This window comes from Rattus norvegicus, chromosome 10 (assembly GCF_021556685.1).
Source record: "Rattus norvegicus strain SHRSP/BbbUtx chromosome 10, alternate assembly SHRSP_T2T, whole genome shotgun sequence".
NCBI classification, from domain to species: Eukaryota; Metazoa; Chordata; class Mammalia; order Rodentia; family Muridae; genus Rattus; species Rattus norvegicus.
This window is the reverse complement of record NC_141543.1, coordinates 6,942,254-6,959,739: the sequence shown is the minus strand read 5'-3', so window position 1 is coordinate 6,959,739 and position 17,486 is coordinate 6,942,254. Positions and strand designations below refer to the sequence as shown.

The 17,486-nt window shown below is 47.1% G+C and overlaps 1 protein-coding gene across 15 annotated transcripts in view; it reads right to left on the bottom strand.

Moving 5' to 3' along the window:
* Window positions 1–643: 643 nt before the first annotated feature.
* The window catches only part of Ercc4l1 (excision repair cross-complementing rodent repair deficiency, complementation group 4-like 1), a 28,544-nt gene continuing 11,701 nt past the window's right edge, over window positions 644–17,486 (bottom strand). For 4 of the 15 annotated variants that reach the window (XM_087569263.1, XM_087569262.1, XM_087569264.1 and 1 more), the window contains exons 4-9: window positions 16,063–16,243; window positions 14,930–15,058; window positions 10,178–10,778; window positions 8,113–8,205; window positions 4,691–4,803; window positions 958–2,206 (exon numbers count right to left, since the gene is read on the bottom strand). In XM_087569263.1, the coding sequence (XP_087425389.1) occupies window positions 1,473–2,206; window positions 4,691–4,803; window positions 8,113–8,205; window positions 10,178–10,778; window positions 14,930–15,058; window positions 16,063–16,243 (1,851 nt within the window). In that variant the 3' untranslated portion in view covers window positions 958–1,472. Of the gene's footprint in view, window positions 2,207–4,690; window positions 4,804–8,112; window positions 8,206–10,067; window positions 10,779–13,126; window positions 13,240–13,311; window positions 15,059–16,062; window positions 16,244–17,486 lie in introns of those variants that run through there. The other 11 variants (XM_087569265.1, XM_087569266.1, XM_087569261.1 and 8 more) reach the window with 8 other exon arrangements.

The window sequence follows — 17,486 nt, the reverse complement described above, 5'->3', positions numbered from 1 at the left end:
AACCAAGGACTGGGAATATAGGAACAACCACATCACGCGGGCTCTTTTCCTGTCATTGAGGAACATGTGGAACCGGTCCTTACACACTACATGTCCTGCTGTGAGCCACCTAGAGAGGGTCTGAAGTCCACAGGGGAGGCAGAGGCTCTAAGCAAACACCACTGAAGCCTCCACAGCGGTTTCCACACACTGTACCATGAGAGGGTCCTGGAAGGAATGTCCCAATAATCAAGATGCCAACAAATAAGGTTCTGTCCAGAGTACTTTGCTAAAGTGGGAAGAGACAGTAGTTTTGTTACAAGGTCCACTGTTTCCTCAGTTCAGGCAAAGATGGCTGACAGCGATGGAACACTCAACCATGTGGCAAGGCTGACATTATATGGTATTAGCTCTTGAGGTAGAAAGCTCACTGCCTGTCACTGAACACATAAGCAGCTAATGCTTAAGTATCGCAGTTTACAACAACATGAAGATGTGATGAATCCCATTTCTTTTTCTTTTTTTTTTTTTTTTTTCGGAGCTGGGGACCGAACCCAGGGCCTTGCGCTTGCTAGGCAAGCGCTCTACCACTGAGATAAATCCCCAACCCCGATGAATCCCACTTTAACACAGAAAATCCAGTCTAAATCAATCATGAGATTGGTTTGTGGGTCTTTAAACAAACTATGTATTTTTTTTCTGAATTTTTGTGTTCTCTGCACCAATTTATCCATTTACCCACAATCCTTTAGGAAGAAGGAGAGAAACCCACATTAGAAAGCACCTGAACCCCCTTGCTCACATTCAGTCCTTACCCAGGCAAGGAGAAGCAGTCAAGACACAACCACGGGCAGGGCAGAGATGGTGTGCTTCTGGTATGGCACTGGTATCTTATGTCAGTGAGGTCTAGGGGACACTTGGACTCGTTATTTGGGTTCAGAGTAGGAATTTGGAGATCAAACATTTAGAAGCCAAGAATTCTGAGGAGCCCTTTATTAACTCATCAAATCTTGTCCATAAGCAATTAATTCTGTTAAAAACACTGGTTTAAACAACCGAGTCACAGTACATGTTACATATACCTGGTGACCAGGAGACTAGTGAGCCAGTTTGTCTCTGTGAGTGGGAGGTGAAGAAGCTCGTTAGGAACACGGCTCGTTAGCCGTGTCTCAGGCCTACCAAGCCCTGTGTAGCCAGTGTTAGGACCAAGATGGCGTGCTTCCACTAGCCTGAGAAGCAAACTGGGTTGTGTTTGCTTCAAGGGGCATGATCTCACCACACCTTACTGAAAATGGGTCACTGCAGGCATGGCATAGACAGAGCACAGAGGGGCAAGAGCCAGCAAGAGGGGGTAAACACACACCTCAGCACAGAGCCCAGGGGGAAATCCTGGCTTCTGGACAAATGCCCTGGGGGACAGAATGCCAGGCCCTAATTGCCTGGGGAAAGAATGAATGCTATGCAAATGACGATACGTAGCCCTGTGAGAACAGTCACTTTCTCACTCTGCCTTTGGACACCAAGTCTGCATAGGCAGTGTGCAGGAAGTCATGCAGCTGCTTGGCATTTCCCGAGTGCCCCAGGATACCCGTGAGTCGCTCCAGGGACAGGGTGGCCAGCTCTGCGATGTTCTGCACTTGATTCATCAGGGAGCGACAGTTCTTGGCATTGACCCCAGGCATCTTTTGCACAAAATCTTGGGGGCCAGGGTTATACCTGTCTGACTCAGGTAGCGTCTCTGAGTCTTCGGTGATGGCCATGGCTGTGGCCGCATCAGGTTGTGGCTTGTTCTGCTTCAGCTCCTCAAACAGCTCGGCTGTGGCATGGGGCGAGGGGCACCAGAGCAGCCGCAGGCGTGGGAAGTGCAAGGTGAGGAGTGTGAGCTTAGAGCTCACATCACTGCTGCTCATCTCCTGGACGAAGGCACCCCGTGGTGCCAGGGAGAAGGGCTTGCTCGGGTCAAACTCGATGAGTAGCACAGGCCTCCGGTAGTAGCGGGACATGGCTAGGCACTGGCTGTATAGGCGGCCACTGTGCAGCGAGCCAATGAGGTCGCTCACACTTTTGCGCTCCACACACAGCTCAGGTGTCAGGATGTAATCACCCACTTTCAGAGTCACTGGCTCTATGTCAATGCCCCTCCGATGGATTAGAGATGGGAGCTCGCTCCGAAACTCACGCATGTCCACCACGATGCTGGGCTGTGTGCCGTTCCGCTCCTGGCCACCTATGAAAAGGGGAATTTAGGTCGTGGCACAGGGAAGAGTACTTAGAGATGACTTTGCATAGGGTTAAATGTTTCTGTTATTAAACAGGTGAATAGCTGTAACACTTTCTATCACTCTGAATGGAGTCAATAGGAAAGTTAGACTGCACTCATAGTTTATGATTTACAATGGCACACAAACACCTTTGCTCTGGTTCCTCTGCTCCCTCATGGAGAGTATGTATTTATGTGTATATGTATGTATGCATGCATGTGCTGGTTCTTATATCTCCAGGCCCTATGTGCTGTAGGGGCTAAGCAGACTGCCTTCTGAGCTGTTGCCATTACCTTTGGGTCTAGAGATGGGAAGGGAAGATGTTGGGAGCAGCTTACATACTAATGCGCATACCTGGGGCTACAGAGCAAGCAGAACAATGCAGATGTGGAATCAAAGGCTCAAAAAGTACATTTTCAACAAACCCCAGGGATGTTAATGCTGCTGCTTTAAGAACCTCATTTGGGTATGAGTGTTATCTGTGTGTGTATATGTGAACATGTGTATGCGAGGGATTGTGTGTGGGCATGTGTATGTGCAGCTATGTTGAGCCCATGTGTGGAGGCCAGAGGAAGGTAGTGAGATGAGGTCACAGCCGAATGGACCACTGGGAGATAGGGCCACCAGAGGAGGCAGACCACCAGGGCAGGCCACTAGGAGGTGTCCTGCACTTACCCAGACATTTGTCTGCTTGCTGTCACAAATGAACAACTTTCATGTCCCACAGCCTTCCACCACAGTTCTGACTCATCATAGGCCTAGGAATAATGAGGCTGGCTGGGTGTGGACTGAGGCCTTTAACATAGGTCCAGTTATCCCCCTCTAAGTTGTTTCATGAGGTATTTGTTATAACAACAGAGAACAGACAACTTGGCCTGGTTCAGCAGTGAGGAAAGGGAGAGGCACTAGGGTCAGAGAAGACATCAGCATGGCTATGAGGGTAGAGGAAGGGCCATGAGCCAGGACCTCAGGTAGACTCTAAGACACTGGAAAAACAAGGGGATGGCTCTTCTACAGACCTGCAGGAAGAAAACAGCCCTGAAGCTAATGAGTGGCAGCCAATGGGGATCTGCATAGCCTACAGACCTGAAAGGTCAGTGTGCGGCTCTCAAGTCACTGAGTCTGTGTAATGTTTACAGTACCAACAGGGAACTCCGGCTTCCAAAGCGCAGAGCTCTAGGAATTGCTTTGTGTGTGGCACCTTGAGCAGGACCTCACCTCCTCCATCCTGCCTTACAGGCTACAGTTCTTCCCAAAAGCTCACCAGGCAAGACAGAGTCTGCTTCATAAAGGGTACAGACATTCTGAAGCAGGGCTCCCTAGAGCGTGCCGCCCGAGGCCCTCTCCACCCTGTGCCTTTGGGATGAGAGCCCAGTTCAGCACAGACGCAGAATCTCTGCGTTCCAGACTAGCACCCTCACAGCTTTAATAAGCATGGCAGGCCGCGTGGGCACCGCACATGTGTGGAGATTAGAGCACAGTTCTCACAATGGCTTTTCTCTCGCTACCCAGTAGGAGGGGCCTTGGAACTAAGATTTTCAGGCCTTCATGCAAGTCTCTAACCTCTGAGCCATTTCTCCAGTCCTCTCTCTCTAGCCCCTGACAAATGCAGGTAAAACAAGGGAAGGAAGGCAGTCCTTAGGCTCAGGGTTTCAGTGCACAAGCAGCTGGCTCTGTTGTTTCTGAACCATGGCAGGCAGAACACCACTGGGAAGGCATGAAAACTGTTCACCTTAGGTCTAAGTGTACCCAATGTTGGCAGAGGTTAAATCATCTTTAACCCTACTGTTTCTCTTAGGCTGCTCGGCTGACATCAGCTTACACGGAAGTGGAAGTCCTTGTGAATAAGGGTGCTATACTTGGAGTCCAGCGGACCTTGGTAGCATGCCAAACACCCAGGAGTTGAGAGATATCAAGAAGCAGAAAACGCTTTGGAGCTGGGAGGGTGCCTGTGTTCCCTTAGGAAGTCCCAGTAACATGTGACCCTGAGACTACAGGCACAGGGACTTGGGGAAATCATCCTTCAGCTGTTGTGGGAGTCAACTGGTTCCTCAAGTACAGAGCCCAATTAGATCTCTGAAGGCTTTACTGGTAGAGTTCACCTGCTGTCTCCCCAAATCATTTCCTTTTCATTAAAAATAATTTATTATTATTTAAATCATGCATATGTGTGTGTGCCTGCATGAGTTTATATGCAGCACAGGAGTGCATGTCCCTGAGAGGCCACAGGATGGTGCTAAATCTATAGGCAGTTGTGAGCTGCCTGGTGTAGGTGCTGAATGGAACTCAAGTTCTCTGCAAGAACAGTCAAGAGCTCCTTACCAGTGAACAATCTCCCCTGCCCAATTCATGTTTTTAAGAGTTTATATAAAAAGCTCAGCTATGTGGCTCTGCGGTTTCACAGCTTCCTCTAAAGGCAGAAATGGTGCTAGGCTCAGGGTGGGGCTTACCAGCTTTCCGAGTGTCAGTGGAAGTGTCCATGGCTGCTGTGCCTCTTGCCAGGTCCAGGTTGGTTTCATCTCTGCCTTCCCGTTCTTCAGGGACAACCATGCTAGCTTTTTCCCTGGGAAACAATTACATAAGCACCACTTGACTAATCTCAATGCTCTAGATTAATCTTCTGAAAATCTAATCTCTAAGATGATTTATACGCTGGCAGTCGGGGTGCACACCTATAATACAGGACTCAAGAGGCTGAGGCAAGAGGATGTCTCTGACACATGATTGGAGGGTAAGGTGAACGCAAGAGATACATTAGAAATAAACAAACGGGAGGACGGGTGCCAGGGGAGCCCAGCCAAACCACTGGCCTCCTTTGCCACCCTCTAGAGTGCAAACAAGAAGCTCCTTTAAAGTGTCTGATATAACTGAGCTTGCCCCAACCTGCTGTACGGCAGGTGGGAGGCCCCGTCAGCCACCTTTAGTTCAAAGGAGAGTCAAGGTCAATACATGGATAAAGCTTATGTCAGCCATTACAACAGATGACAGCATCTGGGAAAGAGCTGGGGACAGCAGCCACTCCCCGAGGGTGTGCTTGCAAGCATTATGGAGTGTTCCCTACTCTTAAGGGATCAGGATATAAATGTGATCACTGGGCTGGCAGATGGCTCAGTGGGTCCAGGTGCTTGCCATTGAGTCCAAGCTCCACCACTCTTCTACTTGGTGTGAGAACGGACTCCTGCAAGCTGTCTTGACCTTCACATGGTGTGCATGCATACATGCATGAACAGACACACACATGAAACACAAAAACAAATGTACCAAATATGTTCATACAACCCTTCTGGTCTTCAGAGTAACCCAGTGTCTCATACACATGTGTTAGGATGTGTTCCTGGACCACAGTAACCTGGGTGGTTCCTGCTTAAAACCACTGAGCATGTGACGATTACCTCACCAGGCTTAAGCACTAAGAGTCTAATCTGTGCCTGGTGCCACAGCATGTGCAGCTGGACCGGCTTCTCTTGAGGCCTGCAGCAGAACTGAGGAAGCAAAATAACCATGAACAAGCCCACAGAGCGGAGAACTTCAGCAGACCAGCTAAGAGATGCAAGAGGGGTGTGTCTCCCCAGGCCTGAACAACATGCATTTTCCGGAGACGCGCCAGAGCACGACTTCCTTAAACACTATGGAAAACAGAATGGTTCTGGCTTCCTTACCACCCCCTAGGCCAGGGCCAGGGGCTCTGTGAGTAAACCCTTGCCTGTCATTGACCCCAGCAGCAACTCTCATCACACCCAATGTGCCCCAGAGGACAAAGGCAAACCGTCAAGATACTGAGAGCCAGCGGGTCCTCAATATCGTTTTCTCTCTTTCTCCCACTTTCACAAGTTAAGCCACAGATCACATGGGGGTATGAGGTACAGGGGGGAGTGTGGGGGACACTTCCTGATGAATGTGCCATCTGTGGGTGGATAACACAATCAGGAGCAGAGATCTAGTTCTTATTGGCAGTATGACCTGGAACAAGTCTTTCAGTGGCTCCTTGTCTCGATTTGTACTTTTTTATCTGTAAAATGGGGATAATGCCAATAAAATCTATCTGAAAAGACTGACTACAGGGTGCAAAGAACGCACTGGGTGGGGTCTTGGAATCTCACACATGCAAAGGTTATCCAAGGTTACACTGAGACATCAGAGGTCTGCTCTCAAGCGACTGGTGCTGTTTCCATTTCTGAGAAAATTTACACCCCAGGAAGGAGCTGCAGATAATAAAGAAAGCAGGTCTCGCTGAGCAGCACGCAGGACCTTAGTCGTCTCCACCAGAGTCAAAGGCACTCACTCCTTACCTACATCAGGCACTGAGGTTTGCTATTGTTGCTTTAGTGCCAATGACTCCCCTTTTCTCACTGTGTAGCCCGTGCTGGCTTGCAGTGCTGGGATGTTGAGCAGCAGGTGAACGGCTCTAATGATGTGAGGTGAGGTGGGAAGGAGCAGCTGAGGAGCCTTTGTGGATGGCATCAGGCAAGCCCTCTTCTGCATTGAGTGTCTTACAGCAAAGCCGAGCTAGTGATCTTGACTGTTCACTGTGAACCGCTTACTTGTCCATCAGGTAGCACCTTACCCTTACTCTCCAGCAACTGAATCTGCTCTCTACTTGTCTGCAGTCTTCTTCTCTCTAAGCCAGCTGAGAAGCCCTCATTTTCTCCCTGTCCTCCTGATTCATTCCTCTCTGGTTAGTTTAAATGGCAGCCCAGTGTTGCTCTTATAACATCTCCCATGGAGGTCTTGGCAAAAGTCTGCTCTCTTACTGTCACAGTAAATTTTCTCAGGCAAGGTGCAAATGCCCTACTGGCAATATACCACATGCAGCTTTGTATTTTAAAAACAAACACCGGGGTTGGGGATTTAGTTCAGCGGTAGAGCGCTTGCCTAGCGAGCGCAAGGCCCTGGGTTCGGTCCCCAGCCCCGAAAAAAAAAAAAAAAAAAAAAAAACACCAGCACACAATCTGGGAGAATAAGCTTCCTAAGGCCCTACATGGTGTAACCACTTGATTGCTGTGCAAAGTGGAAGCCTGTATTTATAAGTAGGCACTGAGTTTAGGAAAAAAGTGATGCTAGGTTTTAGGTAAAATACTCTGAAAGTGAACTAACCCGGGATGCTACGTGGGTCGTCTACCCTGATGATGGCTCCATCTCTGATGACCAGTCATCTGTATAAGCCAGCAGTTGTATGGGGGTGCACAGCTCACTACCACTACTGGCTCCTTTCTCTCAACTAGACTCCTTGATGAACCAGGGGAGAGGCAGCAGCTGAAGCTTTAGGGGACTCCAGCCTCATAGCCCATCAGCTCCCTGGCAACAACAGGGCACCAAAGAGGAGAGAACAGCAGAGCAGTGCACAGGTGCTCAAGCTTGGCAAAATTCCAAGAAAGGCCTGCGTGCTCATGGCTGGCCAGAGTGAGATCTCAGGGATGTGCACTGAGCTCTGCAGGCCTGCGGTTACAGGGACAAGTGTTTGGTCAGAATATGCTCCCTGTGGTTGCTGCTGAGTGCCTGCTTTTGATCTGGCATGCTGCAGTTAGAGACCGAGTCGCTCACAGGGGTGCTGGGCCTATGAGGCCAAGCTTCAATGAAGGCTGTGGACACCAAGGCTGAACGAGTGTCTCTGCTGCCATGACTGCATGTGCCGTGGCCTGTGGCTGCAGGTAGATTTGAGTGCACCTCCATGGTTCAGAAGACTTTACTCCTGTTTGGCTCCTGAACTCTGTGACTTTCCTGGTGGTGCTTAGCTGTGTCCTTTTGCTGTAGCAACCTAATAATGAGTCCTTCCAAGCAGATCTCTGACTGGAGTGTGACCTTTTAATATTCCCACCAGAGTAGGACTCAGAAGGACAGGCACAGCATGGTTCCTGAGGGCCACATGCCTCACCTTATGAGCTTTTCGAACGCTTCCTTTTCTTTGCACAGAGCAGTCAGGTAGCGCTGCTCTTCTGTGGAGCCTCCATATACAAAAAAGTAAACCCTGCGGGATAAGACTCTTTTATTCTTAGTCCCTACAAGGTACAGCACAGGGGAGCATCTAGAGCAGCAGCGCTGGAGGCTCAAGACATTGAGAAGTAAGACCTCCCCCACCCCACCCAGCATGCAGGCTCCCACCTGCCTGCTCAGTAGGGCTGTCACCCAGGGAAGTTTTTTTTCTTTTCAGCAAAAGGAAGAACACAGTTCAGGTAAACACTGAGCTAGAACTAGAGGATAAGAATTCTTCATAACTATAAACAAAAAAGCTTTTTAAAAAAACCTTTTCTTTGAACTTCTGCCAGATGATAGCTTAGAAGTGGGAGATCATCATTAAAGCCAGCTTAGGGAAATGCAATGTCAATGACAAGCGAATGAATTAACAGCTCAGACCTTTCCCCCTGTGCTTTCTCAGTCCCCTCATCTATGTCACAGCAGAAGGGGGCCAGGGATGTTTCACACATGGATAACATTGGGAACCTTAATTTGTGTCTTTTTCCTGTTTGGGGTCTATAAAGGGCTTTGCTGTGGGGCTGAAGAGAGGGCTTGTTGGGTAGGAGTGCTTCCTGAGGACCAGAGTTCAGCTTCCATCACTCACACTGGGTAGCTTAGCGCTGCCTGTAACTCCAGCTTTTACTCCCTCCTCTGCCATCTTTGACAACTGGAACACACACACACACACACCATTAAAAATAAATGTCTTTTAAAAAATCAATTAAGAACTCGCTTCTTTCTTGTTTGCGGCTGAGGCTGAATCGAGTGTTCCCACCACCCCATTCCCATTAGAGGTGTCTCCTCTTAAGCCTGCTTTACTTGCAGCACACATCTCCCCAGACGTCTTACTCTGACGTTAGAGAGGGGAAAGGTCACTGGCTGAGTTAGGCGATTCCAGCTGCTTCATGGATGATATGTGACTGAGGCCAACAACTTCCATTTCTGAGTCTGAGCTTCCCATTGAGCGTGAGCGGCTGAATTTCCAGATCTCTTCTGCCCTTGACAGGCAGTGCCCTGTTCTTGGGCAGGAAGCCAGGTGCACATAAGCTAGGTGGGAGCTGGAGGCTAGCAGGCTGTAGCTATTAGACAATGCTCTCGCAGGGTCTCTACCCCTGGGCACCTTTTGTGCTGCCTCTATTGCCTCTGCTGTGAAAGGCTGCCTTACTTACCCTGTTCCAAAGGTTTCTCTTGGCTGTGTTTCTGGTTCAGACTGAGTTCAGGAGATTAATTTTGATATTTATTTCCCTTTAGTTAGCTGGAGAGCGAGAACACTGTATTCTTTCTCATCTGATAGATCGGTAGATTTTTAAAGGTATTTCTAGAAACCCAAGAAACTTGGTATAGTAATTCCTAAAACATGTTAGTTTTTTTTTTTGGTTCTTTTTTTCGGAGCTGGGGACCGAACCCAGGGCCTTGCGCTTCCTAGGTAAGCGCTCTACCACTGAAACATGTTAGTTTTATGAGAAAGACTCAAGTCACTTCGTAAGTTTGTGAGCCGTGAGATGGTGGGATGGCTCAGTAGGTAGAGGTGCTCTCTGTCTAATATGAGTGTGGGTGGCCCCTGCAGCCCCCAGAAAGGTGGAAGGCATTAACAAGTCCTGTAAGCTGGGATGGTGTGCACACAACCATAAGGACAAATGTTTAAGAGTTTATAGGGTGTTTCAGAAGATTAATAACATTTGGCTAAGTCATTAGCATATTACTTTGGTATTGCACAGAACATTATCAATGTCCTAGACTTTCCAGATACTGTACCTGAAAGGACACACTCATACATAAAGAGAGAATGTGAGTAGGAAGGGAAAACGCCAGGGGCGCTGGAGGCTTGCAGTTTAGCCTAGGTGGCTGGCATCCATCTGAGCTTCTCTTACTCACCAGAAAGCAGCCTCAAACCAGCATCATCTTGGGTTAAAGGTAAGAAAACCACCATGCAGGCCAAACAGCTTTTGCATTAAAGCCCGAAGAACTACCAGGCACAGACTTGCCTCAGAGGTTTCCCAGGCCTGCTGGCCCTGTAGATCTCCAGCTGCCGAACAAAAGTGAGCTCTGCATCATACAGAACCACGTATCTAGGCTCCACCTCGTGCAGTACTCGTGTCAGGGCATAGGGGTCGCTGCATCCCAGAAGCGGATGGATGATGGTCAGGGGCTCTTTCAGTATGCCATAGGCTGCATCAGATGACACGTTTAAATCAAATGATTCATGCTGAATCTCTCCCCCGCAGACTTCTGGGCTACTTCCGGTCTGTTTGTGTAGGTCTTCCTCCACAGCCCCTTCCTCTGGCGGCTCCTCAGCAGTCCCCAACACTTGCGTCAGAGTCAGCTCTCGCTTCTTCTTCCTTTTGAGAGCACCCCTTTTGGTGGAAGCACGCTCTTTGTTTTGGGCATCTTTGGGTCTTTTGTCAGATTTCATAGTTCTCTTTGGGCCATCTCCCTTTCTAAAATTTACCCATACTTCTTCAGCTTTGCCGTCCTTCTCGAAGGTTTTCCTGTAGAGCCGCAGTAGGAAGGCTTCTGCGCCAGCAGTCAGGTAGTCTCTGAGCTGGCAGCATGTGCGGTCATCGCTCGCACAGATCAGCACCTGGCCTGCAATTAGAGAGAACGGATGCTTGCTTGCTTGCTTGCTTGCTCACTCACTCCCATTCTTGGTTCCCTGGGGCTGCCCTGAGTGCCCTAAAGGAAGGCATCTTACCCTCCCTAAAGAGCCTATTTACAAATTGTTCAAAAGGGGGCTTGGGTAGCAAGCACATGCTTTCACCTCTGGACCAATTCAAAGGGCAAAGCTGAAGCCAGTTAGAGCCAAGGTACCACGGAGGTTTTAATGAAGCTTCAAATAATAATTTTCTAGAGGCTCTTAGACACTAAAACACATTTCCAATGGATTATAGAGTTAAATGTACAATCTTAATCACAAGAAAAGATGGCTTGTCTTCACTCCCAAGATGGAGGTGATTTTCTAGCCTTAAAAGTAGAAGAATAATTTTCAGAAGATTGTATCTAATGGTTGATTTTAGAGCAATAAAAACAGGATTAAAAACTGTAAAGACAGAAATCAGCAATGATAGATGATGCCATTATTACTAAGAAAGAGCAAGCAAACTGGTGTAGTTTAAGTTGGCCAAGGCAAACAAGACTACATGTATTAAAGACCTGCTGAACGCAGGTCACTAATGTCAACATTTTCGACGTCTCATTACAGTTGCTATGTATATGTGATTAATGGTTACGGTTAGCTAAGGAAAATGAAAATGAGCCTTATAAAAACCAATGTCATAACACACCTCGAGTGAGTCCCAGCATTTAGGAAGCAGAGGCAGGAGGACGGCTCTAAGTTCAAGGTAGTCTGGTATACAAAGTTTATGTTAGCTGCTTGAGAACTATGCAATCAAGTTATAATCAAGTTATAAAAAAGTCACAAAATCCCATCAGCTTTTTAATTAAAAGTTTTTAAAAAGATTTATTCATTTATTATATATAAGTACACTGTGACTGTCTTCAGACAACACCAGAAGAGGGCATCAGATCCCATTACAGATGGTTGTGAGCCCCCATGTGGTTGCTGGGAATTGAACTCAGGACCTCGGGAAGAGCAGTCAGTACTTTTGACCACTGAGCCATTAATTCATTCATTTTACTTAGTTTATTTAGTGTGTGCACAGGTCAGAGAACCTTGTTCTCCTCTACCACCACGTGGCTTCCAGGGAATGAACTCAGGTCATCTGGTTTGTCAGGAAAGGCTTTACCCACTGGGCCATCTCACCAGCCCCCTCATAAAACTTCAAGTACAAGCTTTTGTGTCAGGCCATATGCGTAGCTATCCTTGACTGCAGGCCAAGGGGTGGGCACATCCTATTGACGTTACAACGTGAAACAGAAAACATGTGAAAGAAATCTAGAGGAAAATACACTAAAGTCAATATCCTCACTGTCTGCTAGAGAAAATCTTGCCTCATCCCCATATTTATTATTCTTTCCCAAGTGGGCATGTGCAATGTTGGGTTGTGGGCCACAGTACTCTAAGTTCTGGGTAATTAGCACCAGGATCTACTCATATAGGGATTGAATGCCCTTTAAAAAAAGATGTGAGTGTGAACATGCAGATACCTGTGGGGGCCAGAAGAGGGCACTAGAGGTCTTGAGCTGTCTAACGTGGGTGCTGGGACTGAACTGTCCTCCACTGCAAGAGCAGCAAGTGCTCTTAACCACTGAGCTGTCTCTCCAGCCCCTTGAGTGACTTTAGAAACACTAAGGTTAGGGCACAGCCATGGGTTTCCCAGTGGAGTCCTCAGTGTCATTACACTTTGTCTCATTCCCCGTGCCCAGCACACCACCCCGCTTGCCTTAGTACTCTGCAGGGGCTGGAGAGAGGACTCAGCGGTTAAGAGCACTGACTGCTCTTCCAGAGGTCCTGAGTTCAATTCCCAGAATCCACATGGTGGCTCACAACCATCTGTAATGGGATCTGATGTCCGCCTCTGGTGTCTGAGAAAGCAACGGTGTACTCACCTACATAAAATAAATAAATCTTTAAAAAAAAAAATCAGTATTTTCAAACATGCATTTACTCTCTATCTAGTTTAATTTTTTATTTACACTTCTGTCTTAGTCTACTGTGCTCATCTGTGCTCATGTTGGAAGGCAGAAGGCCTACAACTGGAACTGTTTTTCTAGGACTCGGTCAAACGAGACATTTAAGCCTCTTTGGAAGGACACGTGGCTGGGCGTATAAAACAGAGGGCCAGTAGCTGATTCCTGGGGAGTCTAGGTTTAAATCCTGGTGAATACATACATGGAAATGTGCTCAATCTTTAATAGAAGCCCCGAGAAGCTGAGCAGTGCAGACTGTGCTTCCTGAATACAAAATGACTCAACCCGGGGAAAAGCTCAGCGAGCAAAGGAACCGAAGCAACGCTGGCTCCAGGGAGGGGACCGACCGGACACCTGTGTGCTGGATGGTGGCTCCTGCCTGGGGTCCAGTACTGGGACGCAGGAGGAAGGGGAAGCAGAACGCCAAGGCCGGCCTCAGATGCAAGCAAGCTCCAGGCCAATCTGGGCCAATGAGATCCTGTCTCAGAAACAACAAAGACAAGGCCAATGTCACCACCTCCTTTGTTCCTACCTGGGCCACCAAGGGCTTCACTCTCCTTATTTTCTGTTTCGATTTCTTTCAGGACTTCAGTCAGCGCCTCCCACTTTGGATTGCTTTCTAGGACCAGTTCTTTTTTTGTTTCCGTACAAAAATAAATGATAACCTTATTCTGTATGATGTTCAGCTAAAACCATGCCAGAGGCTTTCCCACACCAGAAACTAACATCGCTGTGAATGGCTGTCCTTAGGCTTCTACCACGCAACACAGGAGCTGCTTCCCAGGAAAAGCCTCCCGACAAGTCTAGCTGAAATGTGCAGAGGTGGCGGGTGGACAGGCCATGTGCACAGCCGATGGAGCCTGCTCAGTGATGTTGAAAGGAAAATTATACAAATTTAAGGTTTAAAAATATAAAATTAAAAGAATAAGCCCCAAAAGCCACAAACTCAGGAGTAACAGGCCATAAAGATAAAGAAAAGGAATGCAAGAGAACTACTTTGCTTATCACCCGGTGTGAGTAACTGTTCTTTGTTCTGCCCCTGTGATGTTTATTTAAGCCCCTACTTGTGCTTTCCAGCCATTGCGTCCTACAGAGAGCACCCCAGGAAACCTGCGGCCCAAGCCTAACCAGAGGTGTTTCAAATACAGATGCTTCATCAGTTTTGACAAACTTTTAAAAATAATGAGGACCTGAAGACCCTACCCTTCTCCTGATTTAGTAGCTCTGTTCCAGGAACCAGGGGGCCATAAAACCTTCTGGCGTCCCCTTATCTCCTGGAGCCATAGAACAATCCTGTAACTTGTGGTGCCTTCCCCTTTGACATCCCCCATCCCCTGGGCTCACAGCCTCTGCCTTTAAATACTCTTTCTCCCAGCCTCTCGGGTCGACACCTCTGTCTCCTGCGTGGGATATGTGTCTCTGTAATAGGTCTCTGTAATAAACCTCACCTTTGCTTATTACATCCAAAATGGTCTCTCTGTGTCTGGGGTCCGCGATTTCCCAAGACTTGAGTAAGGGTCTCTCTGCGTGGGATCTTTCAATGTCAGTTGTGATGCTGCCCATAAGCAGTTACACAAAGCAGGGGGGAGGGAGGCAGCCATGCTCATTATTTCTTTTCCTTGCTCCTTTTCTCTCTTTTAGAGTCAGGGTTTCTCTGTGTAGTCCTGGCTGTCCTGGAACTTACAGAGATCCGCCTGTCTCTGCCTCCAGAGCCCTGGGATTAAAGGCGCGAGACACCACTGCTGCCGCCTGACAGTATCTAATAGGCCTGTGCTTTCTACAACCCTGAACATGGACAAAAGCAGGCAACAGCTATTTTTCTATTCTGTAAGTATTCAAACATATGATAGACTATTTTGAACAGATCTTTAAATGCTAAAATGTTTCACTAAGACTTTAAGTGCCCAAGATAGTAACAGTTGAACTGTTTCCTATATAGCAGTGAGAACACTCTTGCCTGATGTCTGGACTTTGACACTGGTGTCCTCTGGCCATGGATCTCATCCTGGTTTCACTGAGTGCTCTTCCCACGCTCTGTACACATCTCTATGCATAACAGGAGATGCTACATCTGCTTTAGGCTGACACCTGCTTCCACACCACTGTGGCCCTTGCGGCCACTGTGAACAGAGACATATGTAAGGCCTGACCTTGCTCTTCTGGACCTGCCATCTTCTCCGATGTTTTGGTCTTTTTGCTCAGTTTGACATCTGGGACACGGTAAACTCGGGCACGAGCATTCACGAACATGGAGGTGCTAGCATCCAGGAAAAGCCAACCTAATAGAATTTTTTTTTTAAAAAAAGGGCTTCAATTAGTGTCAGTTTTAAATACTCTTGATACTCACATGACCCACATAGACCACTGGCTGCCATCTTGCTTTCACAACTGTGTCTAATTCTCTCTTATTGCTGTAGCCTCTGCTTGGCTAGACCAGTGGTTTTCAAAATGTGGCCCAGGGCCTCCTTGACTCCTCAAGAGGTTTGTATGGGTATGAGATCTCAAAACTCTGCTTATAGTAATTCTAAGATAACCATGTGGACATTTCCAAGGAGGTATTGGAGAACTCCACATATAACCTTGCATAATCCAAGGCAGTGACACCAACTAACGAGTTCTTTCTCATGTACCTCTGCACTTCATCCTTTTTGTATGTCCATGACACTGGGGACTGCATGCAGGGCCTTACATGTGTTAAGTATGTACTCTACCATGGTGCTTTATCCTCCCTCCTTCCCCCCATGACACTGGGGACTGTATCCAGGGCCTTACATATGCTGGGTATGCACTCTATCATGGTGTTATATCCCAAGGTCTGTACTTTGTTACTTGAGGAAGTCCTGAGGAAGTAGTGAAAATTATCAATTGCACATATTTGACCCGACAGCTCAGCATCTCTGGTAGTTAGCATTACAGTCACTGTACACGTGTGCACTTCTACACGAATCTCATAAGCCTTTGACATTCTAGTGGATGAAATGTCTTTGAGTAAAATTAATCTTAAGTTTCTACCAACCAAACTCCCAGAACACAACCTATTCCCAAGTTAGGCTGTCTGTACTACAAACTTCTTCTCTGGAAATAAAACTGTCGGGAATGATGAATATTTATTATACAGAACAGAACTTAAGTAGGTGGGAACATTAGCAGCCAATAAAGCTCTACATCCTTGTGCACTGAGCATGAAATGCAATTTATAACATGAGTTGAATACAGCACTCCTTTCATTAACACATTATTCAAACCAGCTCTTAGAATAATATTGGTATTTTTAATCTCACACCTGAATTCTGACCAAACACCTTCTCTGTTGCTCTCAGAGATTCCAGAAGATTTAGAAAAGTAACACAGTCGTACTGAGAGAGATACTGCAGTAACGTTCTTAGTATCTTCAAATCCTGCACCAAGGATTTAGTCTTGGCTCCAAGCTGATGCCACAAAGGGTCCAAGTAATGGCAGATTGTCTGAAAAAGGATACAATTTACTGTTAAGTAAAGATATGTCCAATATAGCTTTTCTTAACACAGCCATACTTTCCTTAAGGGTTATTTACTAGATATGTAAAAATATATTTAAGATGCTAAATGCTTTGTTATTTGCATTTTACTACAAAAAGATTCCCTTATATTCTTAATATTTCCTTAGTATTTTTTTCCAAGGAAGTGGCTAGAAAGTTTCAGGTCACTAAATCCTAATAATGTTTTAATTTTTCAAGCATAATGTCTTATTTCTGTAATTTTTATGACCAGATAGAGTTAAGCTCCCTTAGTTATTTTTAACATTACTGTCAGGGGACTGGGGAGATGGCTCTGTGGGTAAGAGTGTCCATTGTGCAGAAGAAGGACCTGAGTTCAAATCCCAGCACCCACATAAAAAGATAGGATGTGCCTCTAACCCTGGAGCTATGCGGGCAAAGACATGAAGACCTCTGGGACAGTCTGGTTTCACCTCAGCTCTAATTCAGGGAAAGACCCTTTGCTCAATGAAATGAGGCGAGGAAGTAATAGAGGTCACTCTGGCCTCTGTACATTCAAGAGCATGTGCAACACACACCAGACATGTGCACTCAGCACTCACAGACACAACACACAGCGATGCATGCACATGTATGCAGACATGCACAAACATGCATGGTCATACACAGCAGAGATAGAACGGCTTGGTATGCACTGGAAACCATGACTGATCCTTAGGAATAGAGACAGCAGTATAAGGAGCATCTCATCAGACACACTGAACAGACGTGGTATCTGTGTGATCTGACGGTTCATGCTCCAGACTGGGATCCATATGCACAAGACACCAGATGCTACAGTGAAAGGAGGCTAGAGCCAGTCTACAGCAGACCACTTTGTTAGAAGACGTATGGCTCCTCAAGGTTTTGTCTGACTGATGCAATCTCTGTCTACGTTTAGATGTGATTAGAGCAAGAATGTCTAAAATAATCTCTGCTTCCCAGCTGTCAGTGACGTCTCACAGAAATCAGTGCTCAGGAAAGCATTCTGCTTCTCTAGGGCAGGTTTCTTCTCGGCACGCACTAAACTACCCACACTTGAGGATGAAGGCACATGGCATCCACAGGAGCCTCCTCTGGGCATCCTCACACACTGCTCCCAGTGACACAGACTGACCCAGAATTCAAAAGACGGGAGCGTGTGTTAAACTAGATGTGACCTGGAATTTCTTAAAGATCGCATTTTGGAGTTC